The following is an 18,554-nucleotide window of genomic DNA, read 5'->3' on the forward strand; positions in this document are numbered from 1 at the left end:
ATTTCGACGTATTAAGTCATATTAATGACTTAGTATCTCATAATATTGACTTAGTCTCTCATAATAACTCGAAATTTCGACTTATTAAGTCATAATAATGACTTAGTATCTCATAATAATGACGTAGTATCTCATAATAACTCGAAATTTCGACTTATTAAGTCATAATAATGACTTAGTATCTCATAATATTGACTTAGTCTCTCATAATAACTCGACATTTCGACGTATTAAGTCATAATAATGACTTAGTATCTCATAATAATGACGTAGTATCTCATAATAACTCGAAATTTCGACTTATTAAGTCATAATAATGACTTATTATCTCATAATATTGACTTAGTCTCTCATAATAACTCGAAATTTCGACTTATTAAGTCATAATAATGACTTAGTATGACTATGAGATACTTAAGTAATTATTATGAGATACTAATTCAAAAATAAAAATCCCAACCCTGGCGGAAACGGGCTTCCATAATATGTTGGCTATAAAGTAAAGAAAGAATATTAAAAAACAGCTAAAGTATCATATCATGTAGTGAGGTAAAACGAATTTGGCGAGAACGCGCGAATGTTTGGCCAACTTAAAGCCTGCCCGAAACGTCTCATAAATGTCGCCAGATGACGTCACGTGCAATTGTTTTAAAACATTTCACCCAAATACACAATAGATAGGTTCTCAATGACTTATTTTTGTGTTTCTGTTGGCAGACAACAAAAACAATGTAATAGTGAGTGAACTCGATCCCTTAAAACTAAACACCAGAAATAATTTAGGTTGAACAGCTATAATCCCTCTGTGTTCATGTTTACACGTCAATAGTCATGGCATTTCGTCGCGTTTCGTAATCATTAATGCTCAAACAAGGTCAATAAGTGATTCGTTCTTGGAAACACTCGTTTGTACATGTGAACTGTGAATCTCATTCACGCGTCAAAACGGTCTTCAGCTGCTTCTCGGTGCTCAGACTGTAGAGTAGACTGAGAGGCGGTGCTGCGGATGCAAAAAAACTCGCTCTCCTGGGCCAGTAGAAGTGAAGCAGAATGTTTCGGTAAGTCACCAAGGCTTATTCAGAGAGTAGCTAGGGGTCTGAAAAATCGCTTAATATAACGACAAAGTCACCAAGTTAGCAACACTGTGGCCACGACGTTTCTGGAACTTTAGTCACAATTCTGAGAAATGGAACGTTGCCAAGACATCCTCAGAATGTGGTCACACAGTTGCCACGGTGACCAAATGAAGACGCACTGGCGAACGTGTTTGCTGGGTTACAGTATTTTAAAAACAAAACAAGGTGGTTAAAGTGTTCTCTCTAGAATAGCAGATCTTCTTAGAACAACTTCTATGAAAATCACATCCACTGTAGTCTGACTGAACTAAGTTTATTAGTTTTCTTTAAAACATACTCCTTGTCTAATGCTGAAACATTTGACATTTGCGAATCACAAATCCAGTGCAAAGAGAATTGTCTCTGAACCAGACAAATTGTTGGTTTGTTTAGGTTTGTTTATGTGTTTATGTAGTTACTTAAAAATGGATATGAATGTGTGTTCAAAGAACATTCAGGACTTCACGTTCTAATTTACAGACACATGACATTTTGCTATGGATCAGCACTGGATAAAAAACAGCTTTGGATATTACATTTACATTTATGCATTTGGCAGACGCTTTTTTCCAAAGCGACTTACATCGCTTTATCCTATACATTATACATAGGTATTTGCAATCCCCTGGGATCGAACCCACAACCATGAGCAATGCTCTTACCACTGAGCTACAGGGGGCCAAATATTCAGTTTGTATATACCGATGGTCTGTAAATGTTAAATTTGCACAGACTAAACATCAGTCAAACAGTTAACATAATTAATAATATTCAATCTTGATAACTTTTGTAGTCAAAACACAACTAATAGAATAAAATAATTTTGCAATGAATAACTCCCTAAAAAACTTTAAGGAAAATGCAGCAAGCTCAAGAACAGTCTGCTATTTGTTTAAATATTTATGTTAGTCAGGCAACAGTTCCTTCTATTAAGAAATTGGCATGTCCCCTGAAGCATAAAGTCATGCAGAATATACTATATATCCGTCAATTAGTCCGTCAATTTGACTTGTGATTGAATGAGTATAATATTGGTCTTATGGATACAGTCCTCATTTGTCTTCCATTATTCAAATATTATCTACTCTTGCTAACCCTCTCAATAATAGCAGGTACATTCGATCTGATATTGCATTTTTTAATTCACCAGATTAAGACAATAACAATTCTGCTTTTTTTACATTTCCTATGGACGAGATTGCTGTAAGTTCATGAAGCACAACTGCACAAATCTTGCATGCATTTCTACAGTATTTGCTATCCATACACAGTCTTTATGCGCACAGGTTGCATTTTAAAACCAACTATAAATGGGACGTTGCAAGATGTTTAGTCTTATAGTAAAATTTGAAAACTGAAAAAATCTGCTATCATGATTAAATGAACTTTTCCTTGGCTTGAAAAGGCAGAAATTGGCTCATGTTGTTGTTATGAATAAACTGTATCAGATGCTGTTAGTGAATCCTTTGATCAACTGTAGTTGGCACATGTAACCTGTACAGCACAGTTCTATCTTAAATAACATACAGATTAATATACAGTAGTTAAAGTCCGCTCAATACATACTGTATTTAGAACAGAACTGTATTTACTTGAATTTTCTGTGTTATATGCAATAGAAAGCAATGATGAAAGACCAATTTAAATCAAACAATCAAGAATGAAATGTGCCTTCATATTGACACAAAACTAAAACACACACACAGTATACTAATGTAAATAGTCCAATCATTTTACAGATAAAATAGTTTCTATAAGACATATATCTTTCTCAGGAACTAGATCAGAGTTTATACAAGAGCGAGAGGGAAGAGGGTAACAGGTCAAAGAAAGGAATAAGGAAGTTTCACTGTGGCAGGACTTTTAGAATAGCATTCACTTCCTCGGCTACTGTGGTCAGTGCAAACTCAAACTGCTCCTGGGTAAGACAGAGACAGAGTGTGTTTTAGAATGTACAGAACGCGTTTCAGTCTGTATGTGCTTATGTATGTGTGCATACCTTAGTCTGGACCATGCCAGGTCTCTGGTCTCTCAGGTGCTCCAATGTAGCAGCAATATCAATCTCCTTTGCACCTGTAAAATACACACACACAGGTCAAATTGAAATTCCGCACATCTGACCTTAAAATCAAAGGATGTTCATGCACATTATGCACATTGACAAGATACCATGCGTCTCTTACATTGGGTTCACACCAGACACGAATTAAGCGTTTTCCTCTAGTAAATGACATACAAAGTCAATGCAAAGACACGCAGAGACACGAACTCATGGCGGCTGGTGAAAATGACGTGAATTGGGCGGCATGTTTGACACAAACAAATATCGTCTTTCGGGAAGGTTAAAAATATTTCTCATTTCACGTCTCTCACGCAAAAAAAGAGTGTTTTCCGCGAATAATAAAGAACGTGGCACACGATTGCTCGCATTTGGTGTGAAACCAGCATAATGCATATTCTTGGAAGGTGGACTTTTGGAAATAGGGTTAAATTTAGTGGCTAGAATCACTTTCAGCATTTATCTAAATGATATCTTAAACCCAGCGCTCTCTCTGTCGTTACCTTTGGCCATTTTATTTAACACCATGTCAATCAAAATATACGTCCCAGTCCGCCCAGCACCATCACTGATGGAAAAGAGAGATAAAACAATAATAAAACGGTGGAAGAAATATCAACAAATAAAGACATTACAATTTGTGCTGTGTGTTCTTGGACATAAATAATCATATTTGAACAGTTTAACATAAATTGTATGTGTTTTTGTGTGTGTCAGTTTTTCTACTTGCCTGCAATGAACAATGACAGGACAGGACCTTCCACGGTAGCATTTGTTTACTTTCCTGTTGAAAAGAAGACATACACACAATCATAAACGCACAAACACATACATAGACACAAACGTATGACCCTTAGACCTCAGATGTAGGTCAACAGAAAAAATGAGTTTATAAACACAAATCTCTTTCATTTAAATGCCAGAAAAACAGATTTGGGATTTTTTCAAAATCACCAAAATTTGTTTTGTGGATTAATGTATATACAAATACACTCACACTTACACATACATATGTTTTCTTTATAGATTTCTGTTGGTTTAACACCAAGTTAATTATTAAGGGTTCAGTGTATGAAATTTAGCGGCATCTAGCAGTGAGGTTGCAAACAGCAACCAACAGCTCACTCCACCCTTCCTTTTCGAAAACACTACAGCGGCTGACAAAGGACTAAATGTCATCTCGTTTTCTCTTTGCCAAATGAGATTATGTATTTACGAAACACTCTCTGTAGAGCAGTTTGTGCGTTTAGGGCTACTGTAGAAACAACATGCTGATGTCCATGCAATTGCCCCCAGTTTAAGTATATAGAGCTCATTCTATGGTAATAAAAACATAACGCTTCATGTAGGGTCTTAATACACCTCTGAAGACATAGTTCTCTATTAGATTGCGTTGTAAATAGATCCTCCAAAAAAATCACACACTGGACCTTTAAGAAATTACTAAGTATTTTCTGACAGCCATAAATCTAAATTTCACATAAACCTTTTTCAAATTTTTTGATTTTTATAAAAGCATGATATATGTTTATTATTCGATCTTGTTGGGATCCTTGGATAGTGAACATAATGTAGACACAACGTAACACCCAAAACCCGTCCGTCCATCTCCCAACACACACACTCATTCATGCTAGCTTATTTATACTCATAAACACTGCCTCTGGTTTTATGAGCAGCATTAACAGGGGCCGGGTCAGGAACATAATCCAACAATTCTGATTGGAGAACAACAGAATCCATAGGAGAGACAGAGCAGCAGTACACAGAGGATTGTGGGTAAGAGGGGGGGAGATGAGATCATAGGTTAGAGTTCAGCCAACAGAAAGGTTGGAGAATGATGGTTGGGGAGGTACCGGGGTATCCCAGTGTGCACTTGGATGCAGAGTCACAGTTGTCAATGATCACTTTTGTGACTATGCAACTGGAGCCAGTGAACTAGCTGCACGACCACAAAAATGACACTGGCAACCGCTCAGGAGCGGACACACACACGCTCACACACCACACAGCCAACACACGCTTTCTAGGGTAGGTGTACCTGCGGAAGTCAAGCAGGGTTTGACTGGTTTCCGGTGTTTGGTCGGTCAGCCAGGTGTGATAGTGGAACTGCGTGACTGTACGGGTTTCATTAGTCTGCATGTTCTTCAGGTAAAAGCTTCGAACCAAGAAATCCTCGCACCACACGTGTTCTGAAACCAGATTAACCTACACAAACACATATGCAACAAAAGATTTAAAGGTCGGCTGAAGATTTAGGAATCAGCTGAAATCACATATTTTTCGCCAGCACCTGACCGATCATTTCTGATTTCTATATCTTTTCTACAACAAAAACAAAAACAAAAAAAATGCTTATTTAAACTAAACTTAGCTTAGTTTAGCTTAAATTTAAGTAGACTTTGTGAGACATGTTTTTTTTCCACTTATGCTTTTTGTTGTCCTAATGTTTGACCCAATTGCTTGCATTGTTTACCCAACTTGTATGTCGCTTTGGATAAAAGCGTCTGCTAAATGACTAAATGTAAATGTAAATGTAAAGGGAAAGTTCCTGCAAACATATATCATTTACTCACTCTTGTATCATTTATAACTTGTATGACTTTCTTTCCTCTACAGAACACAAAATAAAATATTTTGAAGAACTTTGGTAACCGAACAACATTGGAGCCAAACTGACTTCCACTTTATGGAAAGTAAACCACTAAGACATTTCTCAAAATATGTAATGAATGACATGAGGGTGAGAAAATGATGAAAGAATAAATATTATTTTAAACATTTGAAAAACTAAATGAACATTAAAAGCGTGCCTCAGCAATAAACTGACATAAATGGAAGTTGAGGCAGTAAAATAATTATAACAATATAAAAATAAACAAATAAATAATAAAATGACAAAGGTTTATAACAAATTGAGTGAATTATGGAAACAAAAAATACACAAATAAAAGCAAATTGAAAATATGAACAAAGCTACAATAAAATAAAATAAAATTCAAAGTATAATGTAAAAGAAATGTACTGTTTTGTTTTTACAGATTTCTCATTTCATTTCTAAAATTGTTCAAAAAACATAAATTTTACAAGCAAAATGAGAATCTTATTCACATTGGTTATTTCTGATAGCCCAGCTGTATGGGTTTTTTTGACAGTTTATTTTTGAAAATCACAGAAAACTACCCTAAATTTACAAAAAAAACAGGAACAACCTGCCATTTTACAGGGGAAAACTAAAAAAACATTTTAACGTTTTTTACGGAATTAAAAAGAAAAGTGAACAACTTTGAGCCATATCCAGGATGTGCAAATAAACTAACACAGAAAACAACTAACCCCTAACAGTACATGTCTCAGAAGAGGATGTTTGTGTGTAAAGTACCTCGTAAATGTGGTAGAGATTGGAGCCTTCATCAGGCCAGTAGTGGTAACACTGTTTGACACCGTTCTCAGTGAGAGGCGTCAACATGACGATCACCACACACCCGCTCTCCCAGACCATCTGCAAAACCACACACATACAGTTACACGCACATAAACTCTTCCTGATCTTCTGCAAAACAAAACACACAGTTCCAAAAACATCTTTTACCTGCCAGAAGTCTGCAACAGTGGAGGGCAGAGGACCCTGAGTGGCAATGTACGCTGGGTTACGAGGATCATGATCCATCTGAGAAAGTGAAAACAACACAATCACACACACCCCAAACAAGCCCTGTGTGTCTTCCTCAAAGGCACAGCACCAATGAAGAATGGGTCAGCTCTATTACTTGCGTTAATAAGTACACAGACAGTAAATCAATGTCACATATTCAAAGCAATTTACGGTCTTTTCGACACATCAGTAACCTGGAGCAACATGGGTTAAAGTTTCTTGGTAATTCTTTACTGCAGTTGCTTCTGCAAAACATACAACTACACTGTTTGGTATGTTCAGTTTTTGCTGTGTTGTTAAGTTGGTGCAGATGTGTGAAGTTTGTACAGTGTGGAATACCCAGTTTCAGCTAATTAGTAGTTTTTGGTAATGTAGTTTTTGCTCACAATTGGACTGGCGTTGATGTAGTCCGAGTTGCCTTGATTGTTCTCTGCCTTTAGAGTTATTCTGCAGTGATCATCTAAATAAACACACACAGTTTTACAATCTAGAACTAAAATACCAAGGACAAATATGGATATACAATACATTTTGTACTTAAATTCATCAAGTAGCCTTCACATTACATAAATAATTGTACAATTTGTCAAATGTATTTGTTCATATTTCTGTTACTCACAGGCTATGACTGTGCTGGTGCGGTTTTTCTTGGCATTGACGTCTCTCTGACCGATGGTGGTTAAATTCGGCTCGGCTTGATATGCACAGAGAGCTTCCCATTCCGACTCCAAACGATTTTTATTTTTCAGGTGGTCCTCCATATATGCCTACATGCGTTCATAGACAACGTACATTTTTGTGTTACGGATCAACATTTTTACACATAAAACAACCTACCTGCAAGTAAAAAAGTTAAAATAATAGTATTTATTTCTACACTGACAACATAGCCAAAATAAAATCTTAATATACTAGGTCTTAGCAAACCGAAATAAATAATGGAAATTTTGTTTTGCAAAGATTTTTTGCATGTTCTAAAATCTATTACAAACATGTGATGGAACTGTTTCATTATATTTTCTTTAAATAACTTAAATAGTCAATTGCTTGACTAAAATGGCAAACTGCCTGTCTGGCATCTACCATTATATTTTCATATTTATATTTTAAAATGCATATTTACATTGATTTATATGTGAAGCTTTGTATGTGCATTTACCAGTATCATGTGTCCAGTCGATATGTCCATGTTGGAGTGGGCAGGCTCTTCGCTCCAGGACGAGGTGCTAGTGCGTGCAGATGGGCTGGGAATTGGCCCGTCACTCAACTGAGATGAGACACTGTTTATTCGAGAAGAGTGAATAGGATCTGACTTCTCTACAGAAGGCTTTACAGCCATTCGCTGCCTACACAGTTCCTATAGAGAAAAGGTTAAATAACATAAAATTCAGTTTTTGAAATTGCAGCAAGCACATGCACATTGTCGATTCCCATACACACGGACTCTTCATACTCTATACACATATACTCTTTGGTACCTGGTAAGTAGCAGTGGCATCAGTTGTTTGATCAGAAGTGAGGTTGGTGAGCTTCTCTTTGAGTTTGTGATGAGAGCGGTGACGCAGACAGTAGATCACGGTCGATGCCAACAACACTCCAGCGATACACACGAGAGAAATGACAGTCAAAATCAGAAACTTGAGTGATTCTGAGCGACTGTACTTAGTGGGAATCTCATTCAGTTTACTCCTCTGGGGGTAAAGAGAAGATTGAATGCTTTTTTGAGTTACATTCGAAAATGATAGAGATTTATTTGATAGAAAATAATTCTGAATTATTAATTTGATGCATTTACTTAATTTATGAATTTGCAAATGTTTTTTTTATCGATTTGAAAATAAATAAAAATCTCAAAATTTTTTGTTTTCATTCATTCAAATTAATTTATTTCTTAGATTTAGTGAAAGGAATAGTTAACCCGAAAATGAAATTTCTGTCAATATTTACTCACCCTGGTGTCATTTCAAACCTTTATGATTTTCTTTCTTCAGCAGAACACAAAATAAGATATTTTTAAGAAAGTTGGTAACCGAACAGAATTGGCCACAAAACTAATTAAAGTGAATGGTGACCTGTTACCAACATTCTTCAAAATATCTTATTTTGTGTTCTGTGGGAGAAAAAAAATCGTACAGGTTTGAATTGACAAGATAGTGAGTGAAAGATGACAGAATTGTTATTTTTGGATGAACTATCACTTTAAGGAGAGAAAGAGAGTGAGGCAATATTAGACATATATATTTTTACATCAGTTACTCCAGCCTCCACAATCTTGATTTTTGCTTCTTTTTCAACTTCATCTTTCTGATGGACTGCAAATAGAGAAGAATAATGAAGACATTAGAACATTCATTACAGTAAAATGAATTAAAAATGTAGTTGTGTAAATAATGCATGATAATGTATGTGTGTGTGTGTATGGATTTGTTAGAATAGTTGTATTGATTAAACTCTTACCTGCTACATTAGCAACATCAGCTGTGGTGATGTTCTGAGCATTTGGACGGACTTGAAATGTCACAGCCGGACTAACAACACTATATACAAAACACACACACGCACATACACAGTTTTAATCTGATCAAAACACATATATGAACCTATACAAAAAATATCTGAAACTTATGGAGGCTTGTCTTTTGTGTAAATGAACATGCTTCTGCTGAGAGTCTCAAAGTCAGCATTTACAGGCACTTTAATGACTCACGAGAGATCTGAGAAATCTGTCATTTGAATCTTCGCTTTACGAGCCACCAGCTCCATCAGATACAAACCCTTATCAGTGGGAAGATTCCTGATTCAGAGAGAAAGAGGTGGTCAAACACATTGTTGTGTGTGTTTACAGTGTGCATGTAGGTATATCTTACTCTGTATCAGTGATAATGTATCCATAGATGTCACTCTTGGTCTTGGTTTGGACATCTAGCTGAAGATCTTGTACTTTCATGTTCTTGCGGCGTGGTGCAGGGTCTTCCTTCAGACCAGAAGAGGGCGCTATAGCAGCTGCCTGTACCCAGCCCTCTACCTCCTCCATTTGTTCAATTGCCTTTTTCTGCATTCCTACTTCTCTATGCGTCGTTCGGCTATGCACCGTTTCCACAGATATGCCCTTCCCCGTATTAACCAACTCAGGTTCTGAGTTTGATGTTTTATCCAGGTATTCCAGCAACTTTCCGAAGAGTCCAACTTCATGCTAAAACAAGAGGTATCCGAGAATATGAAGTCAAAAAATGTATTTACAGAGCAGAGCTATACAATGACAATATAGCCTTTCAATTCAATTTGATACTATTCAATTCAACTCGCTAATATCAATCAATAATCATCTTTCACCAACTTTAAAGGGATATTCACCCAAAAAAGAAGATTCTTTCATCATTTAAACCCCATTTCAAACCTGTTATACATTCTTTCTTCCGCAGAACACAAAAGAAGATATTTTGAAGAAAGTTGGAAATCAAACAGCGCCGGCACCCATTCACTTCTATTGTATGGACACAAAATCATTGTCAAAGTCAATGGGTGCCGGATAATAACATTCTTTAAAATTATCCTCTCTTGTGTTTTGTAGAAGAAAGAAAATCATACTGGTTCAAAAATGACGTAAATTATGAAAGAATTGTCCTTTTTGGGTGAGAACTGTACCTTTAAAACGGCGGTGCAACAGTGTTTTATGCATTCTGACTTCTTCACAATGTTGGACGTGCTGTCTTATGCTTTTCATGGTCAACTTGGCGTATTACGTAGTATTTCTGTTCTCAATACACACCCCAAGCGATCCCACAGGTTTCTGAACGTTTTTTTCGAACATATAAAACTATTATGTAAAAACCTTTCCTAGTCCCTTATCGGACAATTCTCCCAGAAAAGCATGCGGCACAGCCACATGAGAGCAGAAGAAGGAGTATGCGCAGACGTCACTTTCACTTGAGTGCAGGAGAGAGAGAGAGAGAGCATACGTTCTTGGACTTCAGGTGTTTGTTTGTTCAGTGCATTTGGGTGATGAATGTTATATAAACTGTGGATATATTATGGATTTGGAAATCGTTAGAAACTGACATATGAAGCCGTCCCAGCGCTAAAAGATGCCGGACATGAACCACGTGCTGTGAGTGAAACTGATATCTGTGTTTTGGTGACAATGTGTGCGCACATGCTTTGGTTCAGCTTACCCAACCCCCCCTGCACGCGTCGTATGTTTTCAGAAACAATCGCTGTATCTATCTTTTATAAATGTGATCAAACTAAGTACCCTTCGAAGATACGAAATATGCAATACTACTCTATAGGTACTCAAGATTAATATGATATTGGCAGAAACCCTGTGTGTTACGCCCACTTTAACTCATGTAAAAACTAAAATAAATATATCTTTACCTTGTCATCCATGTTTCTTTTTTCCTCTTCTAATGTCTGTCCCTCTAAAAGAGCAACATTATGGATTTTACGTTCACAAAGCTGCTCTGAAATGTCTTTACTAAAATCAAAATTGATTAAGTGTTACACCAACATTTTGTTGAACAAACTGATGTTACCTGTCACAGCTGGGATGGTTTGGAGAGTCTTTTGAGTGACAGATACATTTTCCTCTTCAACTTCATTCAGTTTCTGAGCACTGTCTTCAGCGATCTGATCCACTACATCACTCTCAGGATGCTGTTGCTCTATCTGGTCTTCATATTCTAGGTCCTCTGTCTGGTCTTCAGGATTTTCCTGTGTCCCAAGGTCTCTGGGCATCTCTCCCTGTCCCGCCTGCTGTTCCACCACCTGCAGAGCGTTTGCTATAAGAACGGCAAGCTTATCCAGATCTGATGCTTTCAGACTCTTCACATCCACACTGTGCCTCCCCACGTTCTGCAAAACTTTCCAGATGAATGATTCTGTAAACATCAGAATTCATGTTTACACAGGTGAGGACTGGACATCTTCAGCACATCGATTACTGTAAAGGGGGGTGCTTTTAATAGGAAAAGGAAGCAAACATATCATACCATCTACAGTTGTGAGAGAATCACTCGCAGGAGGCTTTTTGGATCCATCTTTAAATCGGTCTACTTTGGGTCTCTCACCCAGGACGGGCTGAGATGGTTTGTTCTGGGTCAGATACTTTTGGAGAGCGGCCATGAGTAGATCTGATCGATCTTCCTTTGGGAGACTTTGTACCACTTCGCTCTGGTATCGGGTGAGATCAGGGTAAGACTGTGATTGATATGGTAATTCTGGAGTGAACTCAGGAGGGCTGGAGTCAGCTTTAGGGCGTGGTTGTTCAGAGCGAAAGTACTGAAGCTCCGCCTCCTGTACATAATAAACACAGTTTGAAAACTATTATCAGCACTAAGAAATGTCCTACAGTTGCTCAGCAAAACGATTTGTAAACCCACAGACAAACATGAAAGGTGAACAATAGAAATGATATATGAAAAAAATTGAATCACGGAAAAGGAATGCTGTTAATGTAAATATGTAAAAAGTACTTTCACATTTGCCACAACTTAAATCCCACTTCAAGGGCAAAGATATTTTATCAGTATGAGAATTGAATGATCATCAAACATGACCTTGGTTGCCCGGAAGTGGGATTTAACCATGTGGCAAATGTATAGGACTTTTTACATATTAACATTAACAGCCTTCCTACTCTGGATAAAAAAATCATATATAATTTCTATTGGTCACCATTCATGTCTATCTGTGGGTTTACAAATATTTGACCACTTAAGACTATTAAAAAGTCAACTTAAAATCAACTTTAACAAGACAGTGCATGATAAAAGTTTAAAAAGGTATACACAAAGTGTATCTGAAAAGATTTCCCCCGATACACACATATAGGTCACACACTCACCTTTTGTGAGGTTTTTGGTATCAGCCCCAGGTGCTGCAGGTATCTCAGGGTTTGTCTGAGCTCTGATGATTTCATTCTTCTGTCTCCAGCAGCTGTACCAAAAGCCTGCGGCCTATTAGAACATAAACATATAATCCATGACTGCGGGAGTCCTTTGACAGCAGGGGGATTTTGGGTAATTGCTAGGGGGAACTATTATCCAAATTTCATACCCATAGGAAAACCTTATTGTTTGACATGAAACACACTCACAAAGTGTAATTTTATTCGACAATTTATCTTACATTAGTATTTTTTTGTACACTAGAGGAATCCCCTGAAAAGGAAAGCATATTATGAACAGGTTTTATTAGTTCAGAATACAAATGCAATGATAAGCCTTTTATGACTAAGGGATATTTCACAGTCAAGCAAAATTTCCCATGTTTTACTAATGGCATCCTGACTGAATATGACTTTCTTCTTGAAAAATAATGCAGTCGAAGTTATTTTAACACTTATCATTTTACTTTCAAGCGGTAGAATGGTAGTGAATGGGCGTCTACTTTTTGAAGCTCCTGAAACGTGCATCCTTTGACCAAAGAACTGCTCGACACGGCTCTGTGGTCTTAACATAGGTCTTCTGAATCGAAGCGTTTGTTTAAGAGAAATATCCATATTCACAGTGCTATTAACGTTGATGTCTAGCTTTTGTTATCCCTCGGCTGCGATCCCCTTATTTTGCTCATGGTTTATTTTCATTTGCAGCTTGAAGAAAGATTAAGATGCTTTCTTATGGGTATGAGTGAATAACCAGTCAAATAAACCATTAAGCGTCCGTGTTTGTTACCTGATATCTGCTAACGGAAGTGAAATCTTGCGTAGTTTGGAGAACTCATTAGATAAAACCTGCTGTGTGATGTCATCTTCCCACGCCAAGCCTGCAACAAAATCAAAGCACAAAAAAAACCTGACATGCGAGATCAGCTCTGGGTATAATGTCACACAAACACACACACGGCATCACATGCTGAGGTTTTGATCAGACCCAGAATGCTGAGAAGCTCTGGGAATAGCCAAGTTGTGACATTGATGTGTGCAGTCGCTACGGCAACACTAATGCACCTACCTCTGTGTGCCAGCCTTTGAAGCAGCGTTCGGTATCTCTGTACCGTTGCTGGCGTGATGTCATACGTATAGACGTCTGTTAGTGGAGCAGCCTCACAGCGGCCGAACATGCCATCTAGAGAGAAAAGCAAATCAACAACCTTCCTCATGGTGTGTATTTGTAGATCCATTATGCTTCTCGGCTTATTTGAGATGCAAGTGTAGTCGCTAGGGGCAACAAAGACAGGACCAGCCTTCAACTGGCTGATATCATCTTACCTACATCTAAATGTGAATGATTTAATACATATTATCCTCCTATTGACTCTACATCCCAGTGTGTGAACACATCACACCTGAAAATCCCATTTAACTCTTGACCTCCGTGGATGGGAGCTTTTATACGGTTACTAAGCAACATGAAAAAATGACATAAAACACAGCATGTGTGTGGGCGTGCATGTTTGTTTTGTCTCGCCCAGAGACTTCAAATGCATTGTATTCATCATGTACTTATACACTGCTAGCGGTATACACACACACACGCATTTCAGATAAGACTGAGGGCTTGACCAAATGGTATAATGCATGAGAGAAAGCGTAGGTACTAAGTGTGTGTATGTGTGACTTACCATTAAGACAGACTTCATAGTTCATACACAGACCCTCCTCGAACAGGCAGCCTGAAAGAAAAAGAAAACTTTTATGAGCCATGAACTGGTTTAAAGTGTAAGTGTAGTTTTGTTTATTCCATTTTTTATTGAAAAAGGAAGTTGGGGCATGACGTACCAATGGGTTTAGCCAATAAAAAAAGACAATAGTCTTTAGTGTTACATAATTTTCTATTTGCTACTTATAAACAGAAATGGTGGTCTTAGAGGTGAGAGGCGTTCTCATTCTAGAGCGCATTTGAATGAAAATAAAGGCAGTGTGAGTCATCAATATTTTTGCACTGTTTTCCCAGAAAATATACATTTTAAAAGATGACATATTTATGTAATTGTATTAAATTGTGTATGATTTTTTAAATTAGGACAAAGTCTTCTTCTAATGTTTGACAATGCAACATTTTACAAAGAGCATCAAAATTTCAAAATAGGGATAGAAACATCAATTCTAATTGTTTCTTAAAGTACATTTACATTTTATCTGTGCATCAATATCCTTGTCCAAACAGACACAAACAGCTGGAATTCGTTGTTTTTTCTTAATCACGCCACAAACCAGCCGAAACAGAGGTCCGAATTTTATTCCATGCACCATGTGTGTTTTTGAAATTGGTCATCCTTTCTTATGCCACTTAGTACCTTCAGTCGCAGAAACAACTGAAGAGTGTTTGAAATTCACACACATCATTCATAGTAAATTCTGCTTGATCTCCCACACGACAAGAGTCTCAGAAAGCAAATTCTCAATCTCAGAATATTTCTGTGTGGGGGTTTATACTTTCGGAGCTCATCTGCTCCTGTCTGATTCACAAGCCGCAAATGGCTTCATCCGGTCTTTTTCAAGCCTGATTCCTTATCACTTCATCAATTCTGATCTCAGTGTATCAGTTCTTTGTACAATCTGAATTCACAGCAAGCAGTCAGGAAGCTCCCACACACAACACACTAAAGACGTCATTGTGTTGACGTCAATGTTTGGCTTTTCATAGCGCTGATGATTTATTAAAGTCACACTAGTGCGGTCTGTGTGGGGTAGGTGGTGCGTAGCATCTCAATAATTTCTCGACTGATATCCTCCCAAGAGATCCCACCGATGCTCGTCATGTTAAATTATGAGACACAGAGGCGAGATTCCTGTGTGATGTCAGCTTTCACATAAGCCGGCATCTCAGGTATTTATGTAGGTTTTTGACCATTTATAACATTAGCAGTGAGTCTTGAGTATTTAAAATGATTGTTGAAACCCTGAAAGGATGGACAGATAATACGGTCGACTGGATGGATAGAGGGTTCAATAATCACTATTTTCCCACAGTATAAACCAGAGATACATCATTGATCTCTTTACTGTCAATAGTTAAGTTTAAATAAAACATATTAGATGACTTTCTCCACTATGTTTAGTTTATTAACCCAACTATAGAATAGACAAATAATCACTGTTTAGCAAAAATAAATCTGACTTAAAGCTAAAGGTAACATTGTGTAATATTTAATATAAATGTACAGTGCATTGTACATTAAAATGCCTGTTTTTATGCTGGAAGCTAAACTTCTGACAATAACTGGAAAATTGCCTCGGTTGAAGTTGTTTTTGTATAATTGACTCTAGTAGGCAGTGTTGGTTAAGACCCTATACATTAGTTTACGTAATCTATATATTAGATTACCCATAAACAGTAAACACTCTAAATTAACTGACATCAAACTGCTTTACAGTGATAGTTTTGGAGCTGATAAACATCATGTGTGCAAAATATTATTATACCTCAAAAATATATTTCTTAATATGTATTGAATTTGATACTATTGGCTGTTGAAAGATGTCATCGCCATCTGACGCAACAAACACATTTGTTGACCTTACGATAAAAATGTCATCCAAAGTTTGATTTCTAACATTTTTATTAATTTGTTTTTATAAATGTGTAGTTTGTTGCAAGGTTCGATCTCCTTTTAATGCCATCCTGTATATTAGGATGAATTCAAAGGTGTGTATTTTAAGCCATTCATGCTGTCTATGGCAAATCAAATCAATATGAATGTGACATGCTGCGACCTGTTGCTATGGTTACAGCTGCTAATGACTGACAGGATGACCTTTTTTTCTAGGTCGTGTTTATGAATCACACAGACCCCTGTAAACTATTATTGTGGCTCATGCTGAGAGCAGGGCCGAGCTGTATCTCTAATGCTTCATTTCCTGCGCTTCAGCACTGACTGCAGGCCCCTAATGAACAAAATGTTATTTGATATTCTGAACAAGATATGGTAAAGAATAATACACAACCCGGCTTTTATGCAGATTTCCAGTCTGGGTTAGTCGTGTGTTGTCGCAGAATGTCTGCCGATTTTGCACAGTCGTTGCAGACTTTTTCTCAGAAAGTCGTGTAGTTGATGATGGGTACAGACTCGATTTTTTTATCTGCATACTCCAGTCGGAGAATATCAAAACTTGTTAGATATTTTGCGATTTTACAACACATACCGATATTATCCACAGTGAACATTTCAACTTCACTCTGTGTGTGCTGTGTGAGAAATCACAGGATGCGAGCTGTTAGTCGCGCGTGTTGCCAGATTTGACCAAAAAAAGCACGAAAACCTCAAATAAATAGAACAAATGTAAATGTAAATTACGAGGCTACAATAAGTACTGCACATCTTCTGCACATCCGTGTTTGTTTCGTTGAAACAGACGTGTTATTTGCCTCCGGAAACTCTGTATGACACCAGTCGTGGAGTGTATTTCAGCACTAAATCGGCAAGTGTATGATGCCTAGTCTTTTAGTGTATTCTAGGCATACGTCTCCAAGCTTCAGACGCAGTTATGTAATGATGGAAAGAGCAGCAGATACAGCTTTTAACCTCAACGAGATTTTTCTTTTTAATATTTATATCCAAATGTTAGATACACAGTGTGTACTGAGACATTTCCGGATTAAATAGTATGTCAGAATAAAGCGTATTCAAAATAGTCACTGTAGCTCTCTGTTTTGACGCCGGGAAGGCATTTCCAACCGTGCATCCGCCTGATAAAACTCCATTCTGCCATGAAAACACTTTGAACTCCCGTCGAAACACATTTTAAACCACCGACCGCGATACAGAAGAGAGATAAGGAGGTCTTATCAGCGCGCTCGTGAAAGAGAATAATAAAATATGGCAAGGCGAGCGTATCTCGCCCTTTAACACGGAAACGGGCGCGCACACGTACCAGAAAAAAGCACTTACCGAATTTTCGATCCGCCGCCGAGGCGAGACTGGCCTGGAGCGCGAGGAGCGCGAGAAACAGGTGCACCGATGCCATCCTTCCCATCACGCGTCCATCTCAACAGAGCGTTATTCATCCATTACAGCGATATGTGCTAAATATTCCGTTCGCTCTAAAAGGTTTGAGGTGATGGGGACCGATGAAGACGTGACGGAGAGAGAGAGAGAGAGAGGGAGACAAACGGGAGGAGAGAGAGAGAGAGAGAGAGAGAGAGAGAGAGAGAGAGAAAGAGACGTCAAGCGCTCACTGCAGTCCGCATCTCGATTCAGCACTGAACAGCGTCCCGCCTCTGACGTCACGGACACGCGCGACAAACAATCGATGGGGAACTGAAAATTTACTGGAAGCTAATGTTAATATTGTGCCTATAAGACCATATATTTTTTAATGGCACTGAAAGATAAAAAAACCTGCACACGTAAAATCGTATTTTTACACTTTACAAATATACACTTTTTTGTTAAAATAATATTTAATGCAAACGTTAATTTTATGCTATACATTAGGGTTTTAGTGATTAATGAATTGAACCTGCTTTTCATAACTTTCATTTGTATTTTTATCCTGACCAATGATTTACACATTAACACGAAAGCAAATGTTGGTGTTTATTTAAATCGATAACAGACAGCGACGATGTCTATTTTTGGTGGTAAAAGGCTAGTTTTGTCTGTATATGCAAACGGCCTATTCCAGGTATTTACATAAAATATGTTATGCATTAAACCATTTTATTTGTGTATAAAACCAATAAAGCCAAACAGAAGCTACATTTAAATGGCTTGTAAAGCTTATTTAAAAAATATTTTTAATCAAAACTTTAAATAAAAATGTGATTTAAATTGAACAAAA

General features: G+C 37.4%; 1 protein-coding gene across 1 annotated transcript; it reads right to left on the reverse strand.

The window, feature by feature from the left end:
* Positions 1-2,237: 2,237 nt before the first annotated feature.
* On the reverse strand, positions 2,238-17,930 carry slco5a1b (solute carrier organic anion transporter family member 5A1b). Its single transcript, XM_056744364.1, has 23 exons — positions 17,663-17,930; positions 14,393-14,443; positions 13,783-13,896; positions 13,504-13,594; positions 12,675-12,786; positions 11,821-12,124; positions 11,365-11,709; positions 11,207-11,250; positions 9,697-10,022; positions 9,537-9,623; positions 9,287-9,366; positions 9,077-9,141; positions 8,308-8,520; positions 7,989-8,186; positions 7,449-7,596; positions 7,216-7,289; positions 6,767-6,844; positions 6,557-6,676; positions 5,216-5,382; positions 3,905-3,958; positions 3,678-3,742; positions 3,115-3,188; positions 2,238-3,033 (listed from the first exon to the last, which is right to left on the reverse strand). The coding sequence occupies exons 1-23, from the start codon at positions 17,745-17,747 to the stop codon at positions 2,962-2,964; spliced, it is 2,967 nt and encodes a 988-aa protein (XP_056600342.1). The 5' UTR covers positions 17,748-17,930; the 3' UTR covers positions 2,238-2,961.
* Positions 17,931-18,554: the final 624 nt, after the last annotated feature.

Source organism: Triplophysa dalaica, chromosome 3 (assembly GCF_015846415.1).
Source record: "Triplophysa dalaica isolate WHDGS20190420 chromosome 3, ASM1584641v1, whole genome shotgun sequence".
Lineage (NCBI taxonomy): Eukaryota > Metazoa > Chordata > Actinopteri > Cypriniformes > Nemacheilidae > Triplophysa > Triplophysa dalaica.

What these genes read in the sequence shown, in the direction of transcription:
- slco5a1b (XM_056744364.1), bottom strand. Translation starts at nt 17,747, where the DNA reads ATGGGAAGGATGGCATCGGTGCACCTGTTTCTCGCGCTCCTCGCGCTC. An exon ending in TACCAAAAACCTCACAAAAG is followed by an intron (nt 12,125 to 12,674) that starts GTGAGTGTGTGA and finishes TATTATGTACAG; the next exon opens with GAGGCGGAGCTTCAGTACTT. An exon ending in AACCATCCCAGCTGTGACAG is followed by an intron (nt 11,251 to 11,364) that starts GTAACATCAGTT and finishes TTGCTCTTTTAG; the next exon opens with AGGGACAGACATTAGAAGAG.